Source organism: Chelon labrosus (assembly GCF_963514085.1).
Source record: "Chelon labrosus genome assembly, chromosome: 12".
In the NCBI taxonomy this organism is placed as follows: Eukaryota; Metazoa; Chordata; class Actinopteri; order Mugiliformes; family Mugilidae; genus Chelon; species Chelon labrosus.
In genome coordinates, this window is record NC_140345.1 from 21,147,574 (window position 1) to 21,165,056 (window position 17,483).

Here is a 17,483-nt window from a genome sequence, read left to right on the forward strand (position 1 = left end):
CTTCGACTGTTGCAGGCTCATGCAAATGAAAATAAAGAAAACAACTTGTACAGACTGAAGTACGAGGAGCAATGTCCAATCTTAACAACAAGTGTCTGATCAGCCAAAGAAAAATATCTACTTTATTTGCTGCAAATAAGATAGTGTATATAAGGTTGAAGTTTTAGACTGGCTTAATGGCTCATCCTTATGAATTCATCCAAAGTAGCAGACACAGTTATTAAAATGCTGAATAATAGAGTCCTACCTTGAATGCTTTGGGGTACAAATTGTGTTTATAATGCAGTCCTATAATGGATGCTGTGCTTCTTTAGCAGAAAGTAAAATTAATCCTTAAATGATCTTATTCATTATTATTCTACTATGACTTTACCACCTATATACCGACAGCAAATACAAAGTAGCTCATTTGAATGTTAAACTTGTTTGTATGCATTCCACAATGTAGTTAGACGACGGTAAGCTTTTGTTTTATGCATCCAAAGCTAATTTATCTCATTTTATTTATTCAAAACTAAAAAAACAAATATTTGCTTTGCACCGTATTGGAGGTAATGTTTGAATACTTATACAGTATATACTGACTATACAGCTCAATAGTTACACTCATGAAAAGAAGTGCACTAAATCTTGTCTTTCTGAATGTTATGGTATTCAGCTTTAGTTTATAATAACTGAGAGAACTGTGTTTTCATGCTGGAGGCTGTGGTCTGTTAGTCTGGCTTTCGCCAGACTAAGTTCAATCTTTTAAGATTGAACATTAGTCTGGGGAGTCTGCCATGTAATTTCTACTGCACAAGAGGCGTGATCAACGAGCATAGTTCAAATGACTCTGTATGCAATTGGATAGTCATTCACCAATCAGACCATCGATCCGGGTGACGTACTTTGCAGAGCGACGCAAAACTCCAGGCAGGAAACGTGTCAACAGACGTGGATGGTTTGTAGGATTGATCAGCAGTCTGCAGAAGCAGCAATGGCAGAGAACGATTTTTGCAGGTTGTGCAAAACAAATATGAACTTGCCTTTGAAATCTTTTAAAACAGCAGCGACAGCGGCGTCGACGGATAGCTGTGCTCTGATGGCTTCCATGTTTCATGTAAACAACAAGCTGCTTGCCGACTTTACCGTCGCTTCTCTGACGTCATCGTTTTGAACCCACCAATAGCGCGCCAGGCGGATAAGCCCCTTTGTGATTGGCTCCAGAAAAAGTGGATCGGCTGCAGGAGAAGTGAATGTGTGGGTTTCCAGACTGATCTGCAGGGCGGAAAAGAAACCGCCGTCAGATCAGGCTGGCGAAAGCCAGACTAGTGGTCTGTAGTAATATTGAATTGTACCGATACACGTCTCTATTATTGTGGCAACTCCGTTTTAGTCAGTGGGATAGGCTAAATAACAGAAACACTTAAGTGTTTAATTCAATCCAGTTTAACAGTGCCACAAATTACATCCTCCAAAATGATCATACAGTTGATTTATCACCTTTCTGATGGTGATTCAGCATGAACTGAACTTAAGAACACTCATGATTTAGTGCAGGACTGTTGGAAAAGAATGCATTTGTTTTTCACCAGTATGCCTAATGATTTGTCATGGGAGTGTATGTCATTATAATTGTAAATGTAAGGCAGTATCAGTACTGTGGTATGAACATTTGGAGCAAATTTTGCCAGTGATGCATATGCATTATTTAATATCGCGCAACTTACATAATTATTTGGCTTAATGGGCATTTTGCAGCAGCTTTAAAATTGTACTCACGTTAAAACAGAACACGTCTGTTTGGGTTATAATAAACGCTGAACTCTGTGGCTTCTGGACATAATGTAAAAATGTGTTTATTGTCACTTGCATTAGATGTTTTTGTGTAAGCCTGTTAGAATTGGAAAACCACAAATCTAAGGCAGAATTTATGTTGTTGCAGGCACTGAATTGCATTATCACATTTGATTAGAAGGTTTTCTTCTTTCATTTAGATCCACGTCATGAGGGAGGTAGCCAACATGGCCCAAGAAAAACTAGGTGTATCCTGCGAGCTCATCGATTTACAGACCATCCTGCCCTGGGATAATGAAACTGTTTGTAAGGTAACGAACACACACACAGCTCCACATGCTTGACAACCTGAACAAAAATGCATTCGGTGCCAAACACATGCATTTGATATGTTGACTGCCAGTTTGAATCTTTGCTCATGAGCAGTGTCCACATTCTGTATAACCAAGTGGTAACTTTGATTCTTCTTTAGATTTAGATTTCACATAAATACTGTTATGCATTGGGATAATTTCCCTGCTGGATTTGTGTTTGTTGTGGTGCAATGTGAGGCAATGTTCCTCTGGACAGTGTGGTTCCCTTTGGTGCTTGATAAACAGGATTCCTTCCACTGCTGGTGAGGCTCCACTACTAGTTTATGTTGCCTCAGCCTTACCCAGGCTTCGGCACTCACCAAAACAAAATATTTAATTTGGGAGAGCTTTGAGAAAGGAGGTTGCTTTCCAGACAGTGTTCCATCTTTATTTACTTTGAAGTGGGGGAAGGAGTATGACACAAGACGGCTTGGGGAACAGTGGCACAGAAAGATTCTTTCCTGCTCACCAGAGGCGAGTGTCAGTAGACTAAACCACCAGGAGACCAGCTGGAGAGAGACAGATTTTCAAAAAGCTCCTTGGAAAAGCCAAAGGTGTGTGTGTTGAGGTAGACCTCTAGGGGCTTTATAATCATAAACTTTCATTATGCATGCTCTCCGCACTCAGGATGCCGCGTTTTAAATCTCTCTTGAATATATCACAAGCTGTCTTTCTGTGTCAACATGGCTGTTTTTTGTAGTTGAATAACCACATATAATTTTGCATATTTATTGTCCAAGTTTCATTCTCCTGCAACGTACGACTTTGTCATTGGGCACTGTGCTGCTCCTGCTGCCAAGCAAATCTTATAACCAACGGTTAAAGCACAGGATGAAACTGCGGTCGGAGGGTAGTAATTTAATAGGGAGTCAATTGGAACGGATGGCAGAGACTGTAATATTGTGCTGGCCCTGAAATACTCGCAAGTAGAAGTGAGCAGTAGTCAGTTACAGATTGTTTCTTCAAAGGGGGATTTTCAAGTCAGTGTCGTGTCCCATTAAAACAACAGCCATGAAATTGAATAGCGTGTTTAAGTGCTGCCTAGCGGGCCTAATGCCAGGTCTGCCACCTCAAGCTTGTCAACAACATCTCTCTGTCATTACCAAATACCCGTTAAGTATCTGTCAAACCCATACTGTTTTTTCCCACAACCCCTAAACACACAAACACACAAACCGACATTTGTGTCTTTGTGAGGAGGTACCATCTACATAATCCTTACCCTAACTATCTCAACTAAGTGCCTAATCCTAACCTTTACCCACTATAAACATCATCTCATTGTATCCATCCATCCATCCATCCATCCATCCGCTTTACAATATCCGGTCTGAAACCCAGTCTGAAACCCTCAGAGCAAGCTTGAAGGCGACGGTGGCAACGAAAAACTCCTGTCTAACTGGAAAAAACCTTGAGCAGAACCCAGCTCATATGGAGGGACCCATCTGCCTAAAGCCGGCTGGGTAGAGGCAGAAAAGAGAGCAGAGAACCTCAGGAGGAACGAGATAAACATACTGTCATCTGTCATAGACACATATATCTGATTAAAGCTTACATGTAGAATCTGATGAAGATACAAATACAACATATAACTGATGATGCTACATGACAGTTTGAGAATATAGGAGGAATCATCTGCAGGTTGGAGAATTGTTCATTCATGTAGGAGTGGATAACTGCAGGAGGCCATGAAGACTGGGCAGGTTGATGAGACCACGACAACAGTTGTAGTATGGAGCTCCACAGGTCAGAAACACACCACTCTAGGCCAGAGACACTCACAAGAATATGGTGTGGGGGTATGGTGTGATGGGGATGCGCGGGAGGTGGAGCACTGTCTAACAAAGTTTTGCTTGCCTGTGAATTCCTGCCCCAAGCGAAGGTGTTAAAGTATCTTGCAGTGTTATTTCAGATCGGTGGTACAGTGGAGCTAAGTATGACATTTACCCTTAAATCAAGTCTTAACAGGTTTACCCCCTAACAAATTTGTTGGGCCCAGTAAAATGGCACACAACGACAAAATGGCCACACAATGTTGGTATTCCTCAAGAAACTCACCCCCACAACTTAATAAAAACAAGAACACAAGCACACACACACGCACACAGACCTCGCTCCTTCTTTCATATTCTCCATTGAAGTCACTGTTGCATTACACTGATGCACTAGTATCCCCAGTGTTTCTTTTCTAGTGCCTGAGCAGCCAGCCTTTTAATCAAACTATTATCAGATTTCAGTGAAGGCTCCGAATTAATTTCAGTCTCAATCATGATTAGCATCACCAAGACTAATGCATAGGAATACACATTAACAGTTGTCATTGTATCTTTTAATTAATCTCACAGCTCACAGACGAATACCTAGGTGTGCAGTATACAGAATGAAAACAAATGTGAGTAGGTTACATAAGACTTGTCACTACAAATAAAAGATAGTAGAATCTGTGCTGGTGAGACGCACAGATGCAGTAGCTTGTTCCTTTGATGCCGAAAAGGAGCTGAAGACATAACGCTGAGATGACCTTTGGTTGTCTGAATGTAGACATGTCTGCCATTGTTTATTTGTAATGCTCGGCATGAGCTTTGCCTGTATTGGTGCTTCCTCTAGATTTAATCTGTAAATGTTACAGATACATTTTCTCTTTCACAAGAACGGTCTGTTTTTGTTCTTTGTGATTACGTTAAGGAGTTTGGGGTGAACAAAACATCGATAGGTTGGCTACTCTAATGGTTGAAAAAACTGTTTTATAATCTGTTGATTGACAACATTGCTTAAAAAAATAATACAAAGAAGTTTTTGCTTTCAGATTTTTAGGTTAGAGGAGTTTTCATTGTTTTCAGTCAGTGGTTGAATGAAACCATATTCTTAATTCTGTCATTTTTAGTTAGTTAGCTTTATGAAGATTACCAAGTTCACTATACACGGATCAGTCATAACATTATGACCACCAGCCTAATAATGTTATGACTGACCCATCTATCCACAGGCTCCACTAGACCTCTGAAGGTGTTCTGTGGTATCTGGCACCAAGCCATTAGCAGCAGATCCTTTTAAGTCTTGCAAATTACTTTCTACCAGAACCAGCGTAAACCTTTTCAGCAATTTCAGCTATGGTAGCTCATCTGTTGGATCGAGCCACTTGGGCCAACCACTTTCATCAATGAATATTGGGAGCAGATTAACTGCTTTTCTGTCACAGACTCACTGCTGTGCCCTCCCTGGACTACATTTGACTGGGATGACTGCTAAGTGGGAACACCCCAAAAGAGCTATAGCTCTGGAGATGCTCTGACCCAGCAGTCCCAATCACAATCATAATTTGATTGTTGTCAAAGTCGCTCAAATCCTTCCAATACTTGTGCATTTTCCCTGCTTCTCACACACCTGCTTTGATGGAAAAATGTTTTAACTAGCTGCCTAATATACCTCACCCACTCCACTGACAAGTGCCATGATAAGTGTGTGGCACTTCACTTGTCGTAAAGTTGTGGCTGAAAGGTTTAAGTGTGTCATTGACAAAATAATTATACTTATTATTAAATCTCTTAAAACCAATCAGACAAAAAACACCAAAGCTTATTGGTCATTTTTTCTGTGCCAATGAGAGTAGACGCAAATGCTTAAAATGAGAAACGGCCCTGAATGTCCTCAATAACCCTGCACTGTGGTGCCCTAACTACTGGGTGCTGCACAGCTGCTTTGGACTGGCATGACTTTAAATGCAGCCACAGGACCATCAGCCACAGGACCATCTCAGAGTTTTGCCACACTGTAACACACTCATGCAAGTTTTAAGCTTAATATCTATATTCGGCCACAGCTAGTGATTGGTCGTTACCAGTTAATCTGTGGTATGGTTTTGTGTTGATTCAATTTACTGTTCAGCCCAAAGATATAAAATGTATAGTTATTTAAAACAGAAAAGCAACAAATGAAAAGTAAAGAAAAGACATTCATTGGGGATTTAGTTTCTCACTTTTTTTACTATATTGGGAAGTCGTGTCAGTCTTGTAGTACTAAATGCCAGGTTTAGTCATCCCATAGAGAAGAAATCTAATTTATTGGTCAAAATATTATACTCTTACTATTAGATGTGAAATGATAATATCCCCTCCTGTAAGGCCATTATTATTTTCACTAGCCGTTCATTTAATCATGGCAGCAACACCCTTCAGAAACTCCTGCATGGTAAACTGCACTAATAACACGTCTTCAAAGCGGATTTACTCCAAGAGACACATAGCAAAACTCCTACTCTCACGATTGCTCTGATCCGACTATGCATTGGCGGGATCTTGGGTTATATTTTATTCCCTTTTATCACATCCTTGTGTAGCTCTGAAACATGGTGTGGTGTAGAAACCAGAATAGTTTTCTGCTCAGTAAATGGTTAACAACTTGTGGAGCCTTCTGAAAAGGCCCCCGATGAATGGATTTTTTGGTACCGATGCTATTCTTAGGTTTAAAGTGGGAGTAGCCAACACATTGTTTCAACTTCTTAATTCAAAAGATTGTACACCTGGTGTCTAGCTTTTCCGGCATGCACACGTCTCTGTAAGGCTGACTCTTTGTGCTTCTTATTAAATGGACGTCAGATGCGGCGAGCGTGCAGACATTGAGATAGGCCGCGGACACGCATCCGGCTGCTGGCAGCCAATTAAAATTTTTCATGTCCTGTGAGTCACATTTACCTTGCATATCTTTCAGCCAAGGATGTGTGCACTTGTGTATGTGTTCCATAGTGAGCTGATATGTATGTAGACTGAGTTGTTTTTTAACGTGGATGTATAAAATAAATGAAGAATGATATGTCTTCCTGAATGAGAGATCATTAAGCCAGCGCTATGGAGGAACATGGCATCTTTCTTTTCCTGAGGGATCCATTCTGGCAGCCACCAGCTATACTTGGATCTAAATATATTCAACCCTCTTGTTGACAAAGGGAATCATGGGCAGAAGTTGCTGTAAAAGTACAGGAAAACGGAGTGTTTTTTTTATTTTGTCCCTCCGTCCAGAGCGGTTCAGTAAATGTAATAGTCCTTCTTTAAGGGATAAACGAAATGGACGGTTTACCTCTGCCAGACCCACGGCTCAGATGATATGCTGTGGATAGACTTCCTGTTGTGCTTGGGCAGAGTATGTGTGGAGTTGTGTAAAGATGCTCATGAAAGGAGCACATCCTACTTAAGAGCTTTTTGATTCCTCACTGAGTGGGCTGCTTTACTCCCCGCTGTTTAATGGCCTTTGTTTTTGTTGTTCAGATGGGCATTTAGCCAGCATTTCCATCCCTTATTACATGAATCCACATTTGTTTGACTTGGCTTTGACGTGGCCGGTAGGGAGTATGAAAAGTTCTCTGTTGCTTTCATTATTCCGACAGACTGTCGCTGGCGATTCTGTCTCATCCTCAGGTTTTCCAGACTCTAAATCCAGCAGGTGAAGAATCCTAGTTCTTGCCAGGGCTATTTGTAAAGGCAGTCATCGGTTCATTAACTATGACTGAGCACAGTGCTTCCTTCAGTACCACACATGGATTTGCAGCAGCTTCTGCACATGGCACCATAAATACCACAAATAATAATTTTTTTTTTATTTTTATTTTAAAAATAATTGTCAGACTGCAGTGTCGAGCATGAAATGTCCACCCTAAAGAGGCCTTTCAATAACATGACCTGCTGGCTAGAATTAAGTTGTGTTAAGTGGGAAGCCCCATAGATGGACTCCAACATCCTTGTCCAGTCATCACAAATAACAAGCTCAAAAGTCATGTGAAAGTATGCATATAATAGTTTACCCAGCTCCTGGGACAGATTGGATCATTTCCTCTTTTCTTCTTCCTCATCAGTGTTTTGCAGCATTGATTTTCCCCTTTTTTTCAATGATGCTTTACATCACTACTAACTAAATAAGCATTTTACAAAAAGGAAGTTGCACAAGATGCAGTGGGTCAAGATGCACTCAGTGTAATGATACTGATATCTTTTGCGATGTTTTTATAGCCAGTGTTGTGTTGCTGTCTCTTAGTTACTTGCTAAGCACAAAGCTCAGTGTGTCATTTTTGTGTCTGTCTTTATCTCCTTTACCTCTCTTCACTGTTATTAGACTGCAGGGAATATGTTAGTCTGCACACGTCTTAGCAAGTGTGTGCTAGCCTGTAAGTTTACAAGTCCCATCAGCTTATAAAACCCCTAAAGTGATACTCCATCCAATCATTTCAGCGTCAAACACTCAAACCTGCTCCTTCATGAGCAAAGGCTACTTCTTGCTCAAGCTAATTTCAGTTGCAACATAATCCAATGTCAGTAATTCTTCATAACAGGTAGTCTAATCTAAATGTATCAGAGCTTTCCAAATCTCTCCTCCCCCCGGCATGATATTCATAATTCTCTTCTGTCAACCCATAAGCAGTGAACAATGTCTGCCTGTCTTCCAGTGAGCGTCCCTGCAGCAGACAGGAAGCAAAGCTCAAGTTGTATCTAGACTTTGAATTTGGCACTTCAGACAGATGATGGTGTTTTTCACAACGAATGTCCTCAAGCTACGCAGTTGGCTCACTGACCAGTCTATGATGGGTAACTAAAGCTGGGCTCAAACTACAGGATTTTTGGGTTGAATTATCCCCTGATTCATGCCTCAAGACAATTAGAGCAGAAATCTGGTCCAGACCTCGCTTGGTACCGAGGTTTGGCCCAGATTATTAGTTAATGTGAGCGGTTGACAGATCTGATCTTAAAGTACCCGAACCGCTCACAGACTCATTGTAGTGGCCTGTTTGACATTTAAAATCTTGGTGATTAAGTCAGTACTTTCTCAAATGTTCATTTGTCGTTCTGTCGCGACCTGTCCAGGATGTACACCGCCTCTTGCCCAATTTCAGTTAGTTAACAGGTTAGTTAACCAATACTTCAGTATTCTGAGGTGTACAGTGAGCACATGCTCAGGCGAATGCTTATGTTGCCATTCATAATAATTTTAAGATACACCAATCAGCCACAACATTAAAACCACTGACAGGAAAAGTAAATAACATCTTGTGACAATATAGTGTTCTACTGGGAACCCTTTGGACCTGGCATTTGTGTGCATGTTACTTAGACATGTAGCACCCACCTAGACCAGACCAGACACCCCCCACCCCATAGCAATGACACTCCTTGATGGCAGCAGCCATCCCCAGCAGGATGCAGCCTGACACAGACACACACACAAAAACGCTTTAGGAACAACTGAGAAAAAAAAAAACATGAAAAACAGCACAAGGTGTTGACCTGGCCTCCAAATTCACTGGATGCCAAACTGATCAAGTATCTGTGGTATGCACTGGAACAAACGTGATCCACAGAGGCCCCTCGTCTCGACCATAGGACCCAAAGGCCCCCACTAACAACATCCTGTTGCCAGACACCACAGGACACCCTCAGAAGGCCCATGTCCATTCTCTGATGAGTCACAACCTTTTTAGAGGCCCAAGGGAGACCTACAATTTCATCCAGGTGGTCATAATGTTTTGCCTACATCACCAAGCAACAGCAGCTGTTTTACCTGTGAGTAGTTGCTATTGTTAAAACCTCTTGGATTGTGACATGGCAACGCAGTCACACCAGACAAGTTGTTTAAAGTAATGCCAGAGTGCTTGTCATTATATTCACATTAGTACTTGATTTGCTGGACCTACTACAGTGTATGAATACTGCAGAACACTGCAGACTCTGGTCTTATACTCCCAATACTTGAGCTGGCCGGTGGGTCTCTGGTGTATCTGTTGAGATTTCTCCAGCTCATCTTCTTCTCTTAAATGCGAGGAAACTCTCTCCCTCTTAAAAGATGTCTCTTGGCTGGCGCTTCAGTTTAAGTCTCTGTGACTGCAACGCTGTCTGGATCCCAGCCCTTGAAGTGATGCAACCAGTTTGGCTGAACCTGTTCGCCCCCCAACAACACATGCACAAGAAGTCGCCTAAGGACATGCAGTGCACAAGTACATCAATATCTCAAGTATTAAGCAAGAATATAAATAAAATTATCTTGGGAGTCCCAAACAAAGGCAGAATTCACTGGATGGGTAATAGAGGACGAGGAGCGTTGTAGGGAGGAGCGCTTAGAGAGGAATGTGCATCAGCATCTGTTCTGATTCTTGGAAGTGATGCAGGTTATGTTTTGTGTTCTGAGTGCTCTGGGTCTGTTGACTCACTGTGCAGATAAGACGTCCTTATCAGGGCACGGCCCCCCTCATTCTCACTTAATGGCTTCAAGCTGTAATGTGTGTACGGAGTCAAAGATGGCAGGTAAATACAGCGTATGAAAGCAGCCAGGAGCCAGGCAGGATACAATGCACTGAGATATGTTTGTTTGTCATTCCCTCAGGTGGAAAAAGACGTGAAAGCAAACGGAGTCAGGGACCCGCTTGTGTTTTCTGTTCAGCGTCATCTTCACCATCACGTTCTCGTCTTGACTCCTGTGGTTGTTATTATTTTTAATACCACCTACAATAATTATATGGGGTGAATAATCTGTTATTTAAAGTTTGCCTTAAAGAAACATTAGCTGAGCAGCACTTTAAAACGCTTTGAATTTCTGTACTTTTCGAAAAAAACAAAACAATCTTGGCTTCCTCAAATGGAAACAGTCTCCTGATAATGCACAAAAGGCAGACTCGCAAGCAGTTTAAACCATAACTTTAGTATTTATGACTAATAAAACTGGCTGTTGCTTTCACTGGGAAAACCAAACGAGCAACATTGACACAAGTTGTTTTTACCCCATCCCCTCTCTTCTTCTGAATATGTTGTGGAAAATTTGATTTAAATGTTTGATTGTTCCAATTATTGTGGTTAAGTGATGTTTTTAATTGTAAGATCAGTTTGCCTTATGGCAACCATCCGACAGAGGTTTTTTCCATTTCCCCAGTTTTGACACAGGGTTGTAAGGACATATCTGGCAGCAGCATTTTTAATAACTGCATAATAAAGATCAAGAGGTTTTGTCCATTCTAAAGATATTCTTAGCTCAGTTATAGAATAAAACATGATGATGATGTCAGCTTATTAACAACCCTACTACTCAAAGCATTTATGTTTGTCAAGCAGTCCATGGAAAAGAAAATCCACTTGATTTTTAAATTTATTGATAATAAGCCAGAGAAAACTGAGAAATATATACTGTACAGACCGGACACATTTCCTGCCCCACCACTGAATTAGTCTGCTTTGATATCAAGCCCCCATAGTGGCCTCATTATCCTTTGGTTTTAGCGAAACTCGTGTTGAATTATGAAAATGAGTGGAGCACATCCAGAGAAGCCATCCCCTGATTGTCCACATGGAAATTTGTTGGAGTAAGTCTGCTGGCAAAAGCTGGTTCACATTACCCGTACTCGGTCTTAATTCGCCCATCATATGTGTTTTATTTAACCTGTCACAACACTGATGATGCTGAAACCCAAATTTGAAACATGCTCATTCATTCAAAGTTAATAAAGTCACAATCTAAACACGGAGGCATCACTTTTAATTTGATGTAATTTGACATTGTTGTGTGGCCTTGTTCCACCAGCACCCGCTGCCTCCTACGCACTTTACATTTTCATGTGACTTTAAGTAGAAATGATGACCCACCCTGTTTGCTTCATTTCCCATTTTGAAATATGAGCCTCAAGCTCATAATGATCAGCTCAAGGCTCGTTATGATAATCGTATACAACTGCAAATCGTGGCTACCAACAGGTGGGCTCCAGATGGTGGAAGAGGGCCAGTCTGTTCTTTGTGTGTTTAGAGCTGGTGTTAGTAGTAAGAAGAGGTGTTTCCACTGTATTTTAGACTAGTATTACACAAAGAGCAAGTGACCTCCCATGTGCTGCAAACTGTAATCTACAATTCAGCAGAAACTTTAAAGTGGTAGCTAAGAAACCAAATGAATATCAAGATTTCACGGTTAAAATATGTTTACTCTGTTGGTGTAGAAATTTGTAATTTTTGCAATTTATAATTATCATACTAAATAACTTTTTTAGGTTAGGTTATTAATTATTTTTTACTATAAAATGTAACAAAATAATGAAAACAGCCCTTTTATAATTCACCAGAACCAACTTACAAATTCTTTTAATTTACTAAATCAACGAAAAACAGGCAGTGTATTCTCACATTTAGTATTTTTGCTAATGCATCACAATCAGAATAGTTGCTAATACATTTTATGTTGATCAACTAATTGATTCATCGACTAATTTTAGCAGCTTTATGCTTCATGGTCTCAGATATAATTATCCAGATGTACCAGATTTCATGTGGCTTCTATGAGACCCGTTCCTGCTTAGCCATGATGTATTAGTATCTAGCAGCAGCTCTTACAAACATCTGACAGGTTAATGGCGAACTTTCAGTGAGAGTTGCGCATAGAGAGCGTCGTTCATCTGTAGATATTGGGATTGTGCAGGAAAATCAGTTTTTGGACAGATGGGAATCCCCTGTGGTGTGTTGATCACAACTGCAGGACTAAATTCTCTGAACTGGCTGTACATACCTCCGTTTCTCTTCAGCCGACTGGTCTCAGCCAGTATATGCTCACTGGCCCACCACAGCACCCCTAATATCTTTGGCCTGCTGTCACACACACAGACAGACACACACACACTGGAAACAATCAAAGTAGAAAATTAAAAAAGAAAATGGCACTGGAAGAAAGTGGCCAGAGGTTTGGGCCCAATATTCTTATTAATGCAGTCCATGTCTATGAGTTGTATGGGGGTGAGGGGGGGCAGTGTGTGTGTGTGTCTTGCTCGAGGAGTGTTTCAGTGATTATATCAGTGGAAAATTACTCATGCTAGGTTTTCATTGGTGGATCCGGCTCCTCTTTTTCTCTCCTGGGGTTGCTGGTGAAAAACATGGCGTAATGCATCATGAAAGAGCAACCCTCGACCAGCACTTCACGTCACGGCGTTTGGGTAATTCATCTCGATTAGATATGTATATCACAAAATACGACTTTAATGACGCCCATTTGGGGTTTGGGAGACGTTTTCAAGGTATGATAATCTCCCCTCCTCGTCTCCTCCAACCCCTCCACTTGTCTCCGACGGCTACGGACCACTTTTCCATTCTTCTTCCTGGCTGTAGTTAGCGCTCACATTCCACAGCTAGGCACTGGAGATTTCTCAAATTCTTCCCAGTGTCACTCAGTGGAGAAATGTGGCCTTTGAATTTGGCAAATCCACCAGTAGAGGTATTGAAAAATCATATACGCTCACAGTTGTTGAGACACATTGTTAGTATTAGCCATGGTTATTCTGTTGCCAGTGAGCACTACAGTTTGCTGAGCTACGTCTCCAACGCCAGACTGTCTCCTATACACTTTACTATAGCATACCCCTGAGATTAATTACCACAGAGCTTTGACAGTAGCTGCAAAAATCTAATTGAGACAGGGAAATGACACATTTTCTGATCCATCTCTTGATAAATTGCTAAATGTGGTACCAGATGATGGAGGCAATGACATTTTTTTGATTTAAAACAGCCCCTCTAAAAGCAAACGGCACACTGAATTGGCCGGTCTGTTGGTTCTTCGAGCCAGGTTGTCCGTTTTCCACTGCAGAGAACAGTTTAGCTAAAGAGCCTTGGCCAGAGGTGCGGGCAGATTGAGATCATCGAGGTCAACCCGCAGGCCGATAACGGGACCGAGCGGAAAACGCAGAGCGTCTGAAGTCACAAAGACGGGAGACACGTCCAAGAGCTCTGCTCAGATACAATACACACCACCAGATCGTCTGCTGCCCAGGGATTTTCCAGGCCCATTTATAAGTCAGTTATAAATCATCAAGTCAGTTACATAAACTGAAACCAAACCAAGACGTAATAATAATTTTTCATCGGTATTAAACTAAGTTTTTCTTTTTGCGCTCTGAACATGAATACAAATATAATATTTAGCCCTAATCTTTCAGACACACTTCAGAAGTATTAACAGATATTTAAACTCTTAAATATATTCATGTTTTTCACAGATACTCTAAACTTGGCTGCTCACTTTTGAAGTCTCGACTACTTTTTTTTTTTTTTCTTCAATGCATACTGTCTTTCGTATTGACATCAGAGTTTCCGTTTGTCACCTGTTCAGATGAGTGATTGTGTGTTTAGCCTGTGTCATGTACCAAAAAGTAATGCGGGGGTACTTTCAAAATCAATGCACTTAGCAGTTATCAGTGACCTTCATATAAAGTGCAGTAAACAAAAACAAAAGAGCTCCCATTTAACAGCACCGGTTTTCTTGGTAAATACGGTTTGTAAGGTTGTGTCTAGCATCTTGGAGAACTTGCCCCTGGTACTTCTGTGGATTGCATTTCTCTGTGTGTGCTATTTTTCTTCATGTAATACCACACCAAACCATCTATTGCAAGATTCCCTGTTCTTCTCTGCAAGTCTCGGTGTAGGTTTCGGCTCGTTGTCATGCTACAGAATAAGCTCAAAGACTGATCAGATGCCTACTTAATGGGATTAACACCTGAAGAATTTAAAACTGTAGGGAATAGGGGTTTCAGTCTGGATTCTGCCACCTCTATCCAATCAAACAATTGTCTGGTGATCCAGTGCAGTGGAAGAGAGGAAATCTCACCCAAGCCACTCCCATGCTGCAAATTGGATATACTCTTAGCCCCCCTCCCTTTTTTAAAAAAATAATATAGTTTCATGCTCGAAAATCCTTCCAAAATTTTATTATAAATAATTCTGGCTTTTGTGTGACAGTCACATTGACTACTACCTGACAAAAACAGTCACTTTTTATAAAGGAGACAATGGATCAAGGACAATATTTTTACAAAAAAAAACCTTCCTTTGTAGCGTATTGATAGGAGCCAGATGCAGTGGCCTCTGCGAGGTAGGAATGTCACAGGCACTGGGACGCATTAAACCAGCTTCCTGTGTGGAGGTTTGACGTTCTGCAGCAGGGGTTCTTTTTCATACTTTCCTCTTATTGTATTGTGGCTTGTGTTGACATTTAATGGTGCGTAATGAAAGTTATGGTGACACCAAGTACCGCTGTTTGCGTGGCATTTCCTTTTGATCATTATTATTATTATTAGTGTTATATACACTATACAGGATATTATAACTAGCCATAAAACTTCAACACAATGCGGTGAAGCTGTTCATTTCATTATCCAAGAATGTGTTGTGATCATATGGGGCAGATTTATGTTTGAGGCACAATGTGCAGTAAATGTGGCAGTTGTAATTTGGTAGTCATCCAAATGCAACTCCAGGCAAATCATAGCAGTTTATTAAGTTCTATGTAATGAAATAGGTTTTTTTTGTCATGTTTGAATTTCCAAACCACTGACAAATACTACATACTAGTTATAAATGTTTTCTTTTAAATTTTGAAAAGTTTACTTAAATGTATATATGCACATTTTACATCTTGTATTCTAAACACTGCAAGGAAAATTTAACAGAAAAAAAGCCAACTGTGGTTAAATGGTATGTTGGTGCCTAATAATTAACTAGACTGGTGGTGGTTGGTAATTTTTATATCAATTATATTGTATGTGTAAAGACCATCATTTGGTTAAAAAAATAATAATTATGAGTAATTTCCAGGCCCCAAGTTAATGCCTGTATAATGTTTTTTTTTTTTTATCTAATAGTGCAAACCCATTTTATAATGATGAACCAAGAAAATGCACAAATTTCTCATGTTTTAGAAAATTGAAATTAATTCTCTTTCATTTAGTTTCATTCAATTTCATAATTGTCTATTAATTTCTCTGCGAACAGAGAAAGAGCTGCACTGTCAACCCAGCATTATGAGCTTTTTAAATCATTATTAGGCTATGGCGTTGGATTGCACCGGGCCTGCATGTTGCAGTTGTTCTATCCAGTGTCTGTAGTATCCCTCTCAATCATAATAAAAAAACAACTTGCATGGTCAAATCAAAAAGTTCCCTGTAGATTACAATGTTGCCTTTCCAGTTCCTGGTGTGATGCATTGCCATGGTTTCCATCCCGAGTCAAAACTCCCAGTCTTAGTTGCTTAGAACAGCTATATAATTTTACATTATACGGGTTATCCTGCTGAGAGAAAATCCTCCTCACATGACATAGCCAGGAGGTTGCGTCCATAGAAACCGCTCGTATAATATGGTATACATGACTTTATGGAGCCTTTAAAAATGTTGATTGATTTTTACTACCTTTCTGTCTGCTCATACACGGGGCAGTGTGTGGGACGCTTGCAAGGAGTGTGCTCTGTCACGTGCATGTGTATACACACCGATTTGCGGTGTGGTTGCAGAGCAGAAAGGTAGTGTGTGTGTTTTTGTGCGACAGGGAGTAATTGAGTCGAATTGGTTTTAATGGGTCTTTATGGGATGTTTGGAGTTATTTCTGTCTGAGGTCTCCTCTGGCGTGCTGGCTCCTCTGGAGGATGGCTTGGCCCTCTGCCCAGCGCCGGGGCTGTTCTACACTTTCTCGTCTTCTCTTTCATTCTAGTGCTTTCTCGCCGTCTCTCTCTGGTTCTCACTTTCCCCCTCTCATTGTCACGAGAGAGAGCGAGTGATTGTATGGCACCGAAAGAGTGAATGTTTGTGTTTCCTCCCAACGCTGTGATTTAACAGGGCCTCCGGTTTGCCGAGCAGTCACCCCTCTCCGCTAATCGCAGAGCGCCACTTTAAAGGCCCCAACAAGTACTCGAGCCTCGTCCCGACTCTCATTTGTCACGGAGATCACATGGTGGCGCATGAGTTAGGACCCTGTGGTGGCCTCTCAATTACAGGGTCGGCAGAAGGGTGCACAGCCAGAGGATCCAGTGGCAAAGACGACTCCTCAGTGGCGGCACAGAACTAAACCCTCTGCTCCTGTCGCGTTTTGATGGACGGCTTGAGGGAAGAGAAGGCACATTATATGGGAAGACGGGGAGTCACTTTTACAGTCTTGTGTGTACGTGTGTGTAGGCATACAGTATAAAAGCCGAGCCGATTTTCTTTTTGTCATCGCTACTATTTTTATATTACGCTCGACCAATTTAGTGGTGTAAAAATAAAGATCCAACAAATAAGTGTTGGCAGCGTCTCCTGGAAAGATCGTTGCATGTGTTTCGAAAACCTTTAAAGCACATTATGTGATTCTGCACCAGTCAAACCACATCCCAGTTTAGCTCCAAGAATTGACTGGTCTTATTCACTTCTGTCTGCACACTGTCCTTTTACAATGAGTTAGTGCTCCATGATAACCATATATGGTTTAAACTTCCTTTCAACATCCTTTTCCCTATATTCTTGTCAGAGTTGTAGATCAGTCGATACCGATTAAGCAGTGTGCGTCCGCATGTGTGCAAACAACGCACAGATGCATATGTGGCTGT

General features: G+C 41.0%; 1 protein-coding gene across 1 annotated transcript in view; it reads left to right on the forward strand.

The window, feature by feature from the left end:
- bckdhb (branched chain keto acid dehydrogenase E1 subunit beta) overlaps window positions 1–17,483 on the forward strand; it is a 51,782-nt gene that overhangs the window by 16,915 nt on the left and 17,384 nt on the right. Inside the window, exon 8 of the mRNA XM_084557140.1 lies at window positions 1,977–2,087. Within this exon, the coding sequence (XP_084413266.1) occupies window positions 1,977–2,087 (111 nt within the window). The remainder of the gene's footprint in view (window positions 1–1,976; window positions 2,088–17,483) is intronic.